This window comes from Colossoma macropomum, unplaced genomic scaffold (genome assembly GCF_904425465.1).
Source record: "Colossoma macropomum unplaced genomic scaffold, Colossoma_macropomum, whole genome shotgun sequence".
NCBI lineage: Eukaryota > Metazoa > Chordata > Actinopteri > Characiformes > Serrasalmidae > Colossoma > Colossoma macropomum.
Window position 1 is genome coordinate 41,317,458 of NW_023494785.1, and position 16,485 is coordinate 41,333,942.

A 16,485-nucleotide genomic window follows, 5' to 3' on the forward strand; every position below is an offset into this window, starting at 1 on the left:
AGAGTTCCTCTCACTTTCTGCTCTCAGCGCTTCCGTTCTGGACGGAAAAAAGTGTCCAAACAAGCAAAAAATGTAAACAGAGTGATTCAGAGTGGTTTGGTGTGAAATGGTTCAGATTTCTTTACAGTGGTGGTGATAGGAACCAGGGGTCGCCATGACTACAACACAAATATAGACATTTTATTTACTTCTTATTTACTTCTTAGTATTAATACTGAATGTTGATGATGGTAAAACAGTCATAAATCTGAATAGACAGGTTTTCTTTGCCTCATAACATCCTGCATGTATCCCTCCACCATGAATGGATTTTAATGTGAAAACTTTATTTCAGAACTATTGTAAACAGTGTCTCAGTCATCAGGCAGTGAATTCATAACCATTTCATGTAGTAACTTTCTGTGAGGGAGCTTTTAGAGGTGGACGTCTGGTTTCTATCACCACCACTGTGGACAATTCTGACTCAGTACGTTTCTCCAGAACAGAGCGTTTCACACCAAACCACTTTGAATGACTCTGCTTACTGTTGAAAAATCAGTGGAATTGTCCTCTAATATTATTGTGTTTGTCTCTCTGGGCCACCAGCATTTTTACAGCATTTCTCTTGTATGTAAACTCTCACTGATTAAAGATGTTGTTTTCAGTACTGTAAACACAGCTTTCTAATTGTGTTTATGTCTTCACAGGAGTGTGTTTGAGTCAGGATCTGTTATTACCCACCAGCCTGAATGGAGCAGTTGGGGGGAACGTGACGTTTGACCCGATCACAATTCCTCCTCCACCACGTGATCCGATCAGCTGGAGTATTGGTGGATCAACCATTATTACTGCAGTTGGTGGTACAGTTACAGTATGGCCTGTATACACTGGCAGAGCCAGCATGGACATAAACACTCTGGCTCTGGTGCTCAGTAATCTGAGTATGGCAGACGCTGGAGGATATACTCTGACTGTGAATGCCAGGAGTAAACAAACTACACTGGCAGTGTTTGGTGAGTAAACAGAAGCGTTTCTGACAGGATTTGTTTGTTTCATTAACTTTCACCGTCCTTATTTTGAACATGTACATGTGTGTGAGGGCTGTGTTTCCTCTGTGTTTTCATACTGCTGTTTGTGCAGCAGCGTAGTGCATGCCCATGAATGCAGTCTTTCACAGCAACTGTTGGACAAGCTAAACAGAATCCTACTCATCCTAATGAGAAGCTGTAGCACAACTTTTATCAAAATGCCTACATTTAGAATGCATCATTAATTTCAATGTTTATTTTGTAAGACTGTAAAAGGTCACTCTGTTAGAACAAGTGTAGATTTTTTATGGTGTAATCCCACCCTGACTTCCAGCTACAACAACCACTGGTGACTGATTCATACCGTTAATTTATGGAGATTATATGCGCTTTAATTTTTAACGACTTCTGCCTCTATTTGTCTCTCTTCATCACTTGTTGTTATTGATAAATATTGCTGTAACGACTCGCATCTTTTTTTTGAAGGACAAATTATTTTTGAAGAAGCAAATTATCAATTTGTTTGCTTTCCTTGCTGAAGTTAGGTTGCAGGTGGATTGAAAATGTTACATTTATGAAGGCATGCGAAAAAATAAAGTATACTCTTTCTAAATGTTCCAAATGACCGTTAAGTACAACCCCCTTTCCAAAAAAGTTCAGACACTGTTCCAAATGTACATAAAAGTAGAATGTAATGATGAAGAAATCATTTAAACCCTACATTTATTGGAAAACATCAAAGACAACATATCAAATGTTAAAACTAAGAAATTATATTGTTTTTTGAAAAATTAATGCCCATTTCAAATTTGATGCTGGCAACATGTTTCCCAAAAATTGGGATGGGGGCATGTTTACCACTGTGTTGCTCCAAAAGCTGTAAATATCATTTAGCTTTAATTGTACTTTCACAGATGTGCAACTCACCCATGCTATGTGTGCTAATGCCCCATACCATCATGGCTTTTGAACTGTATGCTGATAACAAGCCAGGTGGTCCCTTTCCTCTTCATCCCAGAGGACATCCATAATTTCTAAATAAAATTTAAAATTTGGATTCTTCAGACCACAGGACACTCTTCCACTTTAATTTAGTCCATCTTAAATGAGCTTGGGACCAGAGAAGGCGGCAGCGTTTCTGGATTCTGTTTATATATGATTTTCTCTTTGCATGGTAGAGTTTTAACCTGCGTTTGTGGATGAAGCGCCGAACTGTTTTCACAGACAGTGATTTTCAGAAGTGTTTCTGAGCCCATGCAGTGATTTCCGCTAAAGTATTGTGTCTGTTTTTAATGCAGAGCCTCCTGAGGGCCCGAAGATCACTGCCAGCAAATATAGGTTTTCAGCCTTGTCCCTTGCATACAGAGATTTCTCTGGATGCTCTAAATCTTTTAATGTTATTATGTACCGTAGATGATGAAAAGCTAAAGTTCTTTGATATTTTATATTGAGAAATGTTATTCTTGAATTGTTGCACTATTTGATCGTGCAGTCTTTCACAGAGTGGTGAACCCCTCCTCGTCTTTATTTCTGAAAGACTCAGCCTCTCTGAGATGCTCTTTTATACCCTGTCATATTACTGACTTGTTGCCAATTAACCTAAGTAGTTGCGAGATGTTCCAACAGGTGTTACACAACTTTACCAGTCTTTTTGTTGCCCTTGTTCCAACTTTTTTGAAACATGTTGCTGGCATCCAATTCAAAATGGGCATATATCTTTCAAAAACAATGGAATTTCTCAGTTTGAACATTTGAGATATTGTCTTTTTACTATTTTCAATTAAATATAAGGTTTAAATGATTTGCACATTATTGCATTCTGTTTTTATTTACGTTTTTCACAGCATCCAAACATTTTTGGAAACAGGATTGTACAAGTTACTCATTTTTCACAAGAGATATAAGATATATTTCTGGAGATATAAAGTGATCTAAATGTTCTGCACAAATGTAGAATGGCAGTAATAGGGCAAGGCCTCTCACAGTAAGATCTGATTTACCATAACATTCATAGGACATCTCGTCTTGGGCTGACCCCTGGGTGTTAGCCCAGTCTAGCCGTGCCTGTGCACTTTGTCCTAACAGCTAGCCTGCTTTTAAAGGTAGTGTCACATGACATTGTAAAGCCTTCAGGATAACTACACTGGAAATGTCAAGTCAAAACATGAACAAACCGCAGACCTGTCAGCTGACAGCTCCAGACTTCACCTGCAAAATGGGTGGCTACATTACTTAACTTGAATGTAAATCCATTATTTAAAGACAGAATCTGTTTTACAAGTGTATAATAAATTTAAAAGCAATATCACTAGCATGCTGTAGATATTACAGGCGAATGGTTATTTGATTAATCAACTTAAAGTGGAATTCCACTGATTTTTCAAAATTTCTTTCAGTCTTTCAGACGTGTCTCCTGAGTTTTATATATAATGTTGATAATGTTAAAATAATGGAAAACCGGAAAAAAATTTTTTTCTTTGGGCACTATTTTGGCTTACAACACAGTGTATGTACCCTTCCATCATAAAGGGATTTTAAAAAATAAATTTTAGGCCAAAATCTTCTCAGAACTATCACAAAACAGTGTCTCAGACATCAGGCGGTATATTCATAACCACTTCATATCTGTGAGGGAGTTTTTAGAGGTGGACGTCTGGTTCCTATCACCACCACTGTGAGAAACTCTCTAGAACAGAGCATCTCACACTAAACCACTTTCCACTAAAAAGAGACAGTTTGTAAACAAACTTTGATTTGACTAATAATCTATTAATACATCAGAAGATAAATCACTGTTTTTCATAATTTAATTGGGTTTATAAGGTAATTCCAGGTAGTTGCTATGGTGTTGCTATTCTAGCTTGTTGTTGAGGCATTGCAAAGTGGTTGTTAGGTGGTTGCTAAGGTGTTGCTAGGCTGTTGCTATTGTATTCCAAGTGGTTGTAAATGTGTTGTTAGGCCATAGCTATACTATCCCATGTGGTTGCTAAGGTCTTTCTAGGCCATTGCTATGCTATCCGAGGTGGATGCTAAGGCGTTGCTAGCCTGTTGCTATGCTGTCCCAAGTGGTTGTTAAGGTGTTGTTCGGCTATTGCTTTAGTATTCTTGGTGGTTGCTAAGGTGTTGTTAGGAGGTTGCTATTGTATTCCTGGTGGGTGCTCAGGTAATGCTAAGCCATTGCTATGGTGTCCAGGTAGTAGCTAATTTGTCGCTAGGCTGTTGCTATGGTCGCCAAGGTGGTTGTAATGGTGTTGCTATCCCATTGCTATGGTATTCCAGGTGCTACATGGTATTCCAGTCCTATATTTTTTTTGATCACTAGGGGCCTCCAGCAGGTACTTAAAGCAAAAGAAAAAAAAAAATTTTCAACAAATTCGTCTGGAAAGGTTCACTAGCAGAAACAAAGCAGGCAAATCCACAATTCAAATCCAGAAAATGAAGAAGGGTCCAAAACAAGAAAACAAAAAACAGGAATAAGAAACGAGGCTCAGAAATGTACAGGGAAAACTGCAAGACCTCATAAAGAAAATTAGCTGAAAATGAAAAGGTGGAGCCAGGGTAAAACTGGAGTGGTCCATTTCCAACTGGGAGAGTCTATGTGCTGTCTCCGTTTAGAAGAGAGATCGCGCCTAGCACATGCTGTTTGTGCCGTGGCTTTCACTCCATTTATAGACAGTACATGATCTGTCATATGCTGCTTCTGTTGCCAGAAAGCTCCAGCTCAGTCAGTGAAGATGTGTCATAATAAACGCTACATGGCAAACCCTGGAAAAGAATGGTAAAATTGATGTTCAACATGTGTGGCTCCAACGGGCCCTTGGAGTTAGCAAGTTAGCATATATTCATTATCATGCAAGCCATTAAAGTTAACTGTAAAACTTCTCACTGATTTTAATTCAGTTGTGTGCTAGCTCTGTTGCATTTATTTCCAAATATATTTAAATTCACAAAAAAGTCACAAAAGTTCACAAAAAAGTCAGGCATGTGCACATCTAGGGCAGCAAGTTGGTGCAGTGGGTAGCGTTGTCGCATCACAGTGACAGTGCTACCCACTACACTAGCCACTACCCACTCCAGGCCGCGTGACCAGGGTCCTGTTTGGAGTTTGCACGTTCTCTGTGTGGGTTTCCTCCGGGTGCTCCAGTTTCCTCCTGCAGTCCAGAGACGTGCAGACAGGCTGACTGGACATGCTAAATTGCCCCTAGGTGTGAATGTGTGTCTGATGGACTGGTGACCTGTCCAGTGTGTTTCCTGTCTTCTGCCCAATGACCGCTGGGATAGACTTCAGCACCCCCTGCAACCCCCCTAGTGTGTGTGTGATATGCATATCTGCTTATGACTTTTGAGGTTCCTCACAAAGTAATGCCAGAACAACTCATGCCAACCACTCAGCAGCTGTAATGCCAACCAATCAACACTTAGTAGAAGTAATGCCAAAGAATCAGCACTTGGTAGCAGTACACACACACACCCCTTCCAAGCTGCTTATCCCTCTGGGTCGCAGGGGGTGCTGGAGCCTATCCCAGCTGTCATCGGGCAGAAGGCAGGATACACCCTGGACAGGTTGCCAGTCCATCACAGGGCAGACAGACATACACATTCACTCACACCTAGGGGCAATTTAGCATGTCCAATCAGCCTGACTGCATGTCTTTGGACTGTGGGAGGAAACCCCCGCAGACACAGGGAGAACATACAAATTCCACACAGAGAGGACCCTGGTTGCCCGGCCAGGGAATTGAACCCAGACCCTTTTTGCTGTGAGGCTACAGCGCTACCCACCATGCCACTGTGCCACCCTTTTGGTAGCAGTAATGCCAACCAAAAAAATTTTAAAACAGAAACATACTGGTAAGAGTTGTGAGGGGTTAGGGAATTGTAGTCTGAAGCAGCAGTGTTGGCCGTAGTTCCAGCCGTGCAGAAGGGAAGAGTGACAGTACCCCCCAAAGAGTCCAGGACAGCCGAGGAACGAGAGCAGCCGTGACGACCACCACCTACTCGGCTGGAGGTGTCAGAGGGCAAGATCCCAAAGCCTCCGGGTGCTGGACAGGAACTGGACCATTGGAACAAACCGGACAGGAACTAGAGATACTCTTCCTGGGGCATCCTCTAGGACAGGGAGCTGGCTTCTCCAGATATCTCGCGTGGAAATCCTGGACGTCTTTCATCAATACCCAGCTCCTTTCCTCCAGTCCGTAACCCTGCCAGTCTATGAGGTATTGTAGGGTTTCACCACATTGCTGGGAGTCCAGCACCTGACGGACAGCATAGACCAGTGTGCCCTCTACCTGCAGCAGCTCAGGTGGCTCTCTCTCAGGCGATGCCTCATCCAAGGGCCCAGGGACAACTTGCTTGAGGAGGGAAACATGAAATGAGGGTGAAATACAGAACTGAGCAGGCAGATTGTGTCTATATGTAACATCATTGATTCTTTTGAGGATTTGGAACGGACCAATGAACTTAGGTTGTAATTTTCGACTACCCTCCCCAAACCTAAGGTCCTGCGTAGACAGCCAAGCCCAGTCTCTAGGCTGAAAGGAGGGGTCTCCTCATGACACTTGTCCCCTTGCTCGTTGGCAGGCCTGAGAGCCGCCTCAATGTTACAGAGCATTTGTTCCCAGACCTCCTCGCTGCGTTTCATCCAGTCATCAATGGCTGGGATGTCAGAAGGGGCTGCAGTCCACGGTGCTAGTGGAGGTTGGTATCCTAATACACATCGAAAGAGAGTTAGTGGAGTAGCTGAGCAGATCAGAGAGTTTTGGGTGATTTCAGCCCAGATGAAAAATTTTGACCAGTCACCTGGTTTACTACTACAAAAGGCCAATAAGAATTTCCCTAACTCTTGATTTACCCTTTCACATTGTCCATTCGATTGAGAATGATATCCAGAGGTAGGACTAATGTTTATACCAAAGTGGTCAGAAACCTGACCACACCCAAGATGTGAATTGTGAACCTCAGTTTGAGACTATGTATTCTGCGATTCCAAAATTATGAAATGTGTGTATACAGGGCCATGGTGGTGTCAAATGCGGTAGGCAGAGACTTGAATGGGACAAACCTAACACTACAGAAAAAATTATTGATAATGGTGAGAATGGTGGTATATTCATCTGAAGGTGGTAAGTCAGTGACAAAATCTATAGCAATGTGTGACCTGGGGCGTCCTGGAACTGGGAGCAGCATTAGCTTGCCAGCAGGTTGAGTTTTAGGGGTTTTGCTTTGATCACATACGGAGCAGGAAGACACAAAGCAGTGGACATAATGCTTTAATGTCTCCCACCAATAATGGTGCAATAATGGAACGATCACGGAATTAAGTAGGGAAGTACAGTTTCTGTGGTGGACAGTTTTTGGCAACAGTGATGTTTTCTAAACCTTGTGTATACAGTAGATGGTGGATATGGGATAGGGCAACCGCTTTAGAATTATCGGAACCGGGACAGTAAGTAATAGTGAATGGTAACATGGTAGGTATGTTATGGTAACAGGCAGGAGAACAGACTTCAAAACCAACCCCTTTGTGGGAACACTCACCACATTAAAATCCATGCACTTTCCCTGGGTTGGCATCTGAGGCATGTGCGGACGAGTTAAATTGTCATCCTTGCAAGCTAACTCCTTGCAAGCCAATACCCCAGGATCGAGTCCATTGCGGAAAGCTACCAAAAGTGTGGGCTCATTCTACCCACCTCCTGCAGCCAGAGTACGAAACTCAAATGCGTAGGCTGCCACTGGAATAGCCATCTTGAGGACTGTCGAAGACTGTCTTAAAACTAAATTGTTCATAAGACATGTCTTGCAGGCGAGACCACCCAGCAGTTGCCCACTCTAATGCTTTGTCAGAAAGGCGTTCAAAATATGCTATTTTGGCCTGATCAATACTAGACGGGGAGTTACTAAAAACATGGAGCGTTGCAGGAGAAAACCTTGATATTTATCTGGAGATCCATCAAACTTATCGGGTTTGCTTACTGGAAAAACCGGACTAACACTGACTAGGGCGTTGTGAGGAGTAGGAGAGACTGGGGCAGTGACAGAAGCAGGTGAGAAAACAGAGAGGTTACGCAGTTGAGTAGAAATGTCTTTGATACCTGTTAGGAGCTGGGCTAGCTGGGCCTGCCGTTCAGTTTGCTGTCGGGTGAGGTCCCCAAAAGACAGAGTAACCCCTGCCAATACCTGCTGGTGATGCCGCAGAACTTGACCTTGGTTGCTTAAGATCTTCTGTACAGCCTCAATGTCTGCCGTCTGCATGATGGTGAAGTATCCTGTAACGGTGGCAGGCGGAAACAGGTGCTCGCAAACGAGGCTAGAGTTAAGATCTTTAATAACAGAAGGATGATCCAAAATCACTGTTAAAAAGCCAGAGCAAAAAGTCAAAAACCAGAGATCCAACAAGACAAAAGGGCAAGGCAAAACATCAGGGTCAGGACAGAAAACAGGTCATACACGGAAGTTGTAAAACAGGGAATGAAAGAACGCTCTGTATGCTCATGATGAGACGATACTTCACAAAGAAGCTATGCTAAAGGCCGGGCTATTATACTAAACTAACTAATACATACAATGAGGAACAGGTGTGTGGGTAATCAGAAGTCTGGTGAGGCTGAGCGCTGATAGGTTGATCGGTTGGAGTCCTGAATCATGTGAGTCAGAGAGGGGTTCTGGGAATTCTAGTCTGAGGCGGGAGTGTCAGCTGTAGTTCCAGCCGTGCCAAAGGTAGGCGTGACAGCTTAATTTATCCCAATTATCCAAACCGGTCAAACCACCTGAACCTAGTGATAAACTGTTGAGTTGAATCAGATGTGTTTCACCAGATGTGTTGCTGGAATCTGCCCCTCCAGGATGGGAAATCCCCACCACTGACTGAGCCGACACAGCCAATACCTACATAACCACTTAAACATAGTATAGCTCATAGTTTTTATGTTTTAGATGTAAATCAGTAATGCTCGTTCAGGTCTTAGTGTGAACTGACTCCTGTATTACTCTTTGACTTCCAGAGCCGGTCTCCAACATTACAGTAACACAGAATGAGACAGAGCTTGTTGAATTTAACAGGACTGTCAGACTCGCTTGCTCCGCCTCTGGCTCCTCCCTCTCATTCTCATGGCTGAATGGAAGCTCTGAGGTAAAAGTTGGGGGGCGAGTTCAGCTGACCAATGGGAACAGAACTCTGACCATTACCAGTGTGAGCAGAGATGACACAGGGCCATACAGATGTGAGGCATCCAACGTCATCAGCAATGAAACAAGTCGCCCTTTAACCCTCACCATCTACTGTGAGTTCCTTCTTATCATGTGACTTGTTGAGAGGAAGCTGTGATTTATGGACCCATCATATGTGATATATCTGATATATCAGTAAGAGCATGATGGCTCTAAAGATGACTGAATATGGATTATTCCATTGCAGATGGTCCAGACAGTGTTTCTGTTAAAGCAGAACCTTTAAAAACCATCTACAGCTCTGGGTCTGACCTCACACTGACCTGCTCAGCTGAGTCCAGCCCTGCTGCTGAGTTTCAGTGGGCTGTGAATGGAGCAGTGCTGAGTACAGAGGGTCCAGAGCTCAAACTTACCAACATTCAGACCAGTCAGAGTGGCAGCTTCACCTGCACAGCCCATAACAGCAAGACCCTGAGATACTCCACATCTGAACCCACCCACATCACTGTAATGGGTGAGTTAAGAAGAAGGCTGCAAACTAGTTCAAAAGGCTGGCAAAGATATGCATTATGGACCAAAAAGCCAATCAAAAAGCCAAGAACAAAAACATGGCACACACCCAAGTGGTGGCTAAGGTGTTACTAGGCTGTTGCTGTGGTGTGGCTAATATGTGTGTGTATGTATGCACTAGTATATATGTGAGTCTGTATGTAATGGCTGTGAGGGTCAGTGTGAGAAATTTGTGGCAGCTAGATATGAACTCAACATTAATCCATTCCGTTTCTAAGGGAAAAAAAAAACAAACAAACGCTGTGTGACTCCTAATAAAACTGTGACAATCCCAGCTATTACTCATGCAGGCAGCGATACTACATCTCTACCCAGACTACTGTTTTTGGAAACAACACCAGCAGATCAGAATTATTCTGATCTGACTGCATTTAATCAGGAGTGATTAGAGTAAAATAATGATATTTTGCAAAATAAAGCCATAGCAGTGATCCAATACCAGACAGATGCTTATCTGAAATGAAGCACTTCAATAGCTCATTTTAAAGTAGTTAGTAATAGTTTTTAAAAAAAATATTGGACTGACATCAGCACTAGCCAATACTCGGTTGCTTGATGCAGAATTTATATTTTTGGACAATTATAGAGTGAATTATTCTACCCAAAGTCTTTCCAAAATTCTAAATTTCTATCATGTTTTAATGATTATCTACTGTTTTTATTTACTCACCATCAGCATCTTATAGTAAACTTTTTTAAAGGTGTATTGTACTGTGTGAAAGTTGGAAAGCACCCTTAATTTCATTTTCTATCAAAACATTCATTGAGTAGAAGTTAGTTATTTCAGTGTCAGGAAAAAGCAGACACATATTGTAGTATCCTGCTACTGGCTTGCTCTGCTGTAAAGACTCTGGGCATTGCGTGGCTATACAAAGGGCCATGGCAAGAGGCTCATGGAAGGTGCACACTGCCCATAAAACAGGTACTTAAATGTTTCTGCTGGTATCAACGGTATATATATATACGGAGCACTTCTTACAGCAGAATCATGGCCTCTATGGTGTCTTACTCTACACCGAAGTTACAATATATTCAACAGAAAATTACACAGAATGTCACAACAACTAAATTTATCATTTTTAAAATTTTCATTTTAGTATATTTTTTCAGTATTTAGTGTGTCCACCCAACATTTTAATAGCCATTATAGTTATAGCTTACTTGATGTCTTACTCATTCTCTCCTACAGCCTCAACAAGTTCATCTAAAAGTACATCTCTGTCTCCCCTTCTGTAACATTCTTCATTATTTAGACCCCAAATGAATCTGAGCTCTGCATACACTTAGGGGGCATCAAGAGAGGACTAAATCGCTGACTAAATCCCATAAATCACAAGAACAGCAAGTTAACAGTGAAGAATAAATGTTGATACAAGCAGCTCTTTAAACAGTGGTTAGCGTTAGTTGGCTAATCAACGCACCTGGTTACAAAACGTTACCTTTCAGAAGTTTGTTGTCATGGTTAAGGAAACTGACAAAATGAAAAACTCCCAATCTTGAGTCAGTCAGAGAGGGTCTCCTTTTCGACCACCAAAAAAACCTGTTTTATTGTTTTATTTTTATTGCCCACTGATCCATTGATGAAATCAGTAGTTTAAAAGTACGCTGTTCGACATGATCACATGATGCAGTACTTCTGTTTCATGAGACTGTTGAGAAGCAACTTTTGCAACTAAGTTTCATTAGGCAACTCAGATGCAATTTGTAGGTTTCAAGCAACAAAAGTTGCATGAAAGTTTCACCTCATAAAGCTAGCTCAAGATTGGAAGGATGGAAGAGTTGAAGTGGCAGTAGGTGCACAAAAGTAATAAGTGGACAAATTAAATACTGATAGATTTTATTTAATTTTTATATTTTTTACTTAACATCAGTCCCATCATTGAACATTCATTTTTCACTCACTTCTCTTTTGTCAGAAAAAGTATCTGGAGCTGTCCTCATTGGTCCAACAGCTCCCATAATAGAAGGAAACTCTGCTAATTTAACCTGCAATGCGAGTGGGACTATCATCACTACAGAATGGATGAAGGATAATCAGAAGCTGTCTCCTAGCAACAACATCATATTCTCAGCTGATAACAGATCAGTGTCGATCAGATCAGTGAGCAGAACAGACGATGGTGAATATCGGTGCACTCTCAGCAACCCTGTCAGCTCTGATACTGCAGTGTTCACCATGACTGTTAACTGTAAGTACAAAACATCAGCCTGCTGTTCATTTAATCTACAGCTGCTCTGTAATCTGACAGATAACGGCTCTTCACTGTTACAGATGGACCTGATACTGTGAGAATTGATGGGCCCAGTGAAGTGGAGGAGGGAGGATCTTTGAATTTCCGGTGCTCTGCTGAATCTGTACCAGACCCCAGATACACATGGACATTTAGTGGAACAAATACTGGAGTGACTACAGCCTCATTCACAGTGAAGCAGGTCAATTTCTCTAACAGTGGAATTTACACCTGCACCGCCCGGAATAACGTCACTGGACGCGAAGCCTCAGCATCCCATACTTTGGCAGTTAAAGGTAAAACTTTCCTCTGGAATGCTTTATTTCACCCCTTGATTATTGTAATGAGACCACTTGAAGAAAGACATTTGTATAGAAACATTTTGTTCAGGACTCCAACGATGCTAAGATCATTGTTAGTTACCAGACTGCAAGACTCTACACCAACTCACCTAGAATATGCCTGGTCTTGTCATGGATTTCTATAAAAAAAAAGTTATTTCATGTAATCATGCAAAATTGCAAAGCTTCGCTCCAATTATTTTTTTGGATATAAATGTTTGAAGTTTGGAAAAAATGATGCTCTACTCTTACAAATTTGATGTTAAATAAATAGAAAAAATAAAAATGTGATAGAAAATGTGATTTGGAATTCTACACTATGTGTATAATGAATAACAATGAATAAAGTATTTTCATCAGACAGATGAAATATAGAAATATTGGCCAATATAGGTACAATATATATTTCTTTAAAAACTACTTAGCTTTAAAATGAGTTATTTGAGGCACCTCACTTACTATGAGCATCTACCTGGTACTGGATCAGTGCCATATCTATTTATTTTCCAAAATGTCAGTGTTTTCCTTTAATCACAACAGACAGAATGCATTAAATGACTGATCTGCTGTTTTCTCTATGTTGTTTCAGAAATAGGGAGTTTGAGTGGAGGTGGAGGTTCACTGTCTGGAGGAGCTATAGCTGGGATTGTCATTGGGGTTTTATTGGGAGTCGCTCTAGTTTCTGGTTTGATCGTCTACTTTACAAAATTCGCAGGAAGGTAAGTAAACGCACCTTTACTTTATAATGTAAAGCACAGCAGTATCACTCATAGTCAACCATGATGTTCACATTCATTGGTTCTCCAGTAACTGTCACCATGTGTTAGATTTGGATCCTCAGTTGCTGGTTCGATAGTAAAAAGCTAAGCTAGAAGAGTCAGTTACACAAAGTGCACAGCCTTTAAGGATAACAGCCTCCAAACGAAATGCTTCTTTCCTTCTCCACCTTGTGATTAAAGTTGTAAGTACTTCTCAATAAGTCCACAAATGTCCTGCTTGCCATTTAGATGGAGGTTCATTATTTGTACACTAACCTGATATCTTAGACTTTTAGAAAAGAACAGAACTGAATTGTTTGTAGTCCCCTTCCTGTTAGTTAAATGATTAACTAACCTGTTCTAACTAAGATACTATTCAGAGAGGATTCGTTTCCCATGAGGAGTTGGGGTAATGTCGTTTTATCACCGGCATCTATAATGTTTATGACCAAATTGCATGGGATAAGAAATCTGATAGAGATGGGAGTGACTACTTGATCTTATGACCAAAGACATTCCATGCATGATACGTATGGCTGCCCATAAACATTCCATCATAAAATTACATTTTAACGTTTAGACAGTACGTAACGTTGTGAAGTATTGCCAACACTTGCCCGTTGCATACTGATGGGTTTCTGTCTGTAAAACTTCTCTGTGTATAACCTGTTTTTGTGTTTTTGACTTGCCTTTTCTTGTTTGCCCTTTTTGATTTAATTGCTGAACTTTACTGATCTCTTGGTTTTTGAACTGGCTACTGGATTTTCTCTTGATTCTCCCTTTTGGTTTTGACCCTGGCCTGTTATGACTATGCTCTTTGTGATGCTCCACAACCCTCAAGTAAACTACAACCTTGTCTTTTAATCTGCAAGCGTCTGAACTGTTTTGACAGTATACGTTGCCACCATGCAGACGGCAGATCCCGGCACTATATCCTCTGCTGTGAGCCAATAAGGTCAAAGGTTGGGACAACATCACACGTTACTTGAGGAACTTTCTTAGTCTGTTGCGCATCTACTGCAACAACACAGTCTGCAGCAGACTAAGATGGGTTTGATAGCTGGAATGGATAAATGCAAGCACTCACTATATTTTTGTAATTCACCACCTTATTCTGATCATGCTTGAATTTCATTTTTGGATGGGCTACTGCAGTTTGGGCAAACATACAGGATCTGATGTATGAACAGTTTGAAAAAGACTTTAAGTGTTTGATCGACCTCATGACGGAAAATCTAACTGGGAACTTCTTTCTAAGATCTGTTAAAACGGAAGATCAGTAGCTGATTATGTACCAGAGTTTCGTACTCTTGCTGCCGGAAGTGCCTGGAACGAATCAGCTTTTTGTAACAGGCTTAACTCTGATGTACTGGCAGAATTAGCATGTAAAGATGAAGGACTAATCCTACAGGAGTTATATAATTTAGCAATTTGTCTAGATCATCTTTTACACTCCAGGAAACCTCGATCATCTTCATGCTCCAGTACTACCTCTCAGCCTCGTAGAAGCAGCGAAAGACCCAGACCACGACTTCCAGCAGGACAGAACCTACAAGGATCCAACATAGACCCAAGTCCTATGCAGTCTTACCATTTGACCTAGGAAGAAAGGCTTCGTCGTCTTCATTGAGGTTTATGCATGTACTTTGGCACAGCTGGTCATGTTTTACATGACTGTCGGGCTCATCCACATAGGCTTCAGGTGGCGATACCTGGAAAGCATGTGTAGTAGAGTGGTGAGTATTTCCACAAAGGGTTTGGTATCAAAGTCTCCTCCCAGTTACTATAGACTGCCCTCAGCCTTTTTCTTCTTTTGTTTGTTTCCGGAGCTGAAGGGAGCTTCATACATTCAAGAGTGGTAGAGCAATTGAAAATTTCAGTGGAACCCCTGACACAACCACTCAAGCTCTCAGCGCTGGATGGGGATCCCTTAGGCACAGGAATTTTAATAGGCCCCAAGTAACTGTTTACTCAATTTCCATAGAGAGCCCCAACACTGAGACAAAAATGCATAGCCCCCTTGTAGAACATAAATACAAAACAAATAAGATAAAAGAAAATTATATATGTACACATTAGACTCTAAATATATACACATATACAAATTATACACATTAATGTACACCACTATTATACTATTTCTGAGGATGTGGGGGTTCATGCCAAACCTCCTCAGCCGCCTGAGGTAGAAGAGGCGCTGTTGTGCCTTCTTTACCACTCGTGTGGTGCGTTGTGTCCATGTCAGATCCTCTGTGATGTGAACACCAAGGAACTTGAAGTTGCTGATCCTCTCTACAGTGGTTCCATTGATGGTGATGGGGGTGTGCACTTTCTCTTGCTTCCTGAAGTCCACTATGAGCTCCTTGGTCTTGTTGACATTGAGAGAGAGGTTGTTCTCCTGGCACCAGTGTGTCAGGAAGCTGCCCTCCTGTCTGTAGGCTTCCTTGTTGTCATTGGAAATCAGCCCCGCAATCGTGGTGTCATCTGCAAATTTGATTATGATATTGGAGCTGTGTCTGGCTGAACAATCATGGGTGCACAGAGAGTACAAGAGAGGGCTTAGCACACAGCCCTGAGGAGTAACCCTGGCTGAATCTGGAACTGGCACAATGGTGGCTAGCTTGAAGCATGCAGGAACAACTGAGAGGGTGAGAGAGATGTTAAAAATATCTGTAAACACTCCTGCTAACTGATGTGCACATGCTTTGAGGACACGTTCAGGAATGCCGTCAGGTCCAGCCACCTAGCGGATGTTAACGTGCTTGAAGGCTCTGCACATGTCAGCCACCGAGACGGAGAGGGGATTTGACTCAGCTGTAGCGGGGGGGTGGGGGTCTTTCCAAGAGCACTGCGTGATTTATCTCAAAACAGACGTAGAAAGTGTTCAGCTCATCTGGAAGTGCAGCGCTGATGTTATTTTCGGAACGAGTTTCCCTCTTAAAGTCCGTTATTGTGTTTAACCCCTCCCACAGGCTTCTCGTGTTGGTGGTGTTGCACTGAGATTCCACTTTAGCCCTGCACTCATGTTTGGCTGCTCTTGTGGTATAGAGCATAGCTGGCTTTTTTATACTCATCCGTGTTTCCTGATTTAAAAGCAGCGGTATGCGCATTCAGAGCTGCACAGACTTCAGAGTTGAGCCACGGTTTCTCATTGGGGTAAACATGAACTGTTTTTGTGGACTCAACATCCTCTATGCACTTTCTGATGAAACCGGTAACCCAGTCTGCATATTCATCAATATTATTATTTGGCATCTCCCGGAACAGCTCCCAGTCTGCATCGTAAAAACAGTCCTGGAGCGCAGAATCTGATTGGCCTGACCAGCGGTGGACCTCCCTGATGGTGGGCGGTACCCTTTTCAGCTTCTGCCTATAGGTGGGCAGGAGCAGGATGGAGAGATGATCCGAT

General features: G+C 42.0%; 1 protein-coding gene across 1 annotated transcript in view; it reads left to right on the forward strand.

Annotated features, from left to right (window-relative positions):
• LOC118814662 (hemicentin-2-like) overlaps nucleotides 1-16,485 on the forward strand; it is a 40,608-nt gene that overhangs the window by 19,356 nt on the left and 4,767 nt on the right. The window contains exons 12-17 of the mRNA XM_036580372.1: nucleotides 687-992; nucleotides 9,011-9,289; nucleotides 9,424-9,690; nucleotides 11,663-11,935; nucleotides 12,019-12,273; nucleotides 12,908-13,037. Of these exons, the coding sequence (XP_036436265.1) occupies nucleotides 687-992; nucleotides 9,011-9,289; nucleotides 9,424-9,690; nucleotides 11,663-11,935; nucleotides 12,019-12,273; nucleotides 12,908-13,037 (1,510 nt within the window). The remainder of the gene's footprint in view (nucleotides 1-686; nucleotides 993-9,010; nucleotides 9,290-9,423; nucleotides 9,691-11,662; nucleotides 11,936-12,018; nucleotides 12,274-12,907; nucleotides 13,038-16,485) is intronic.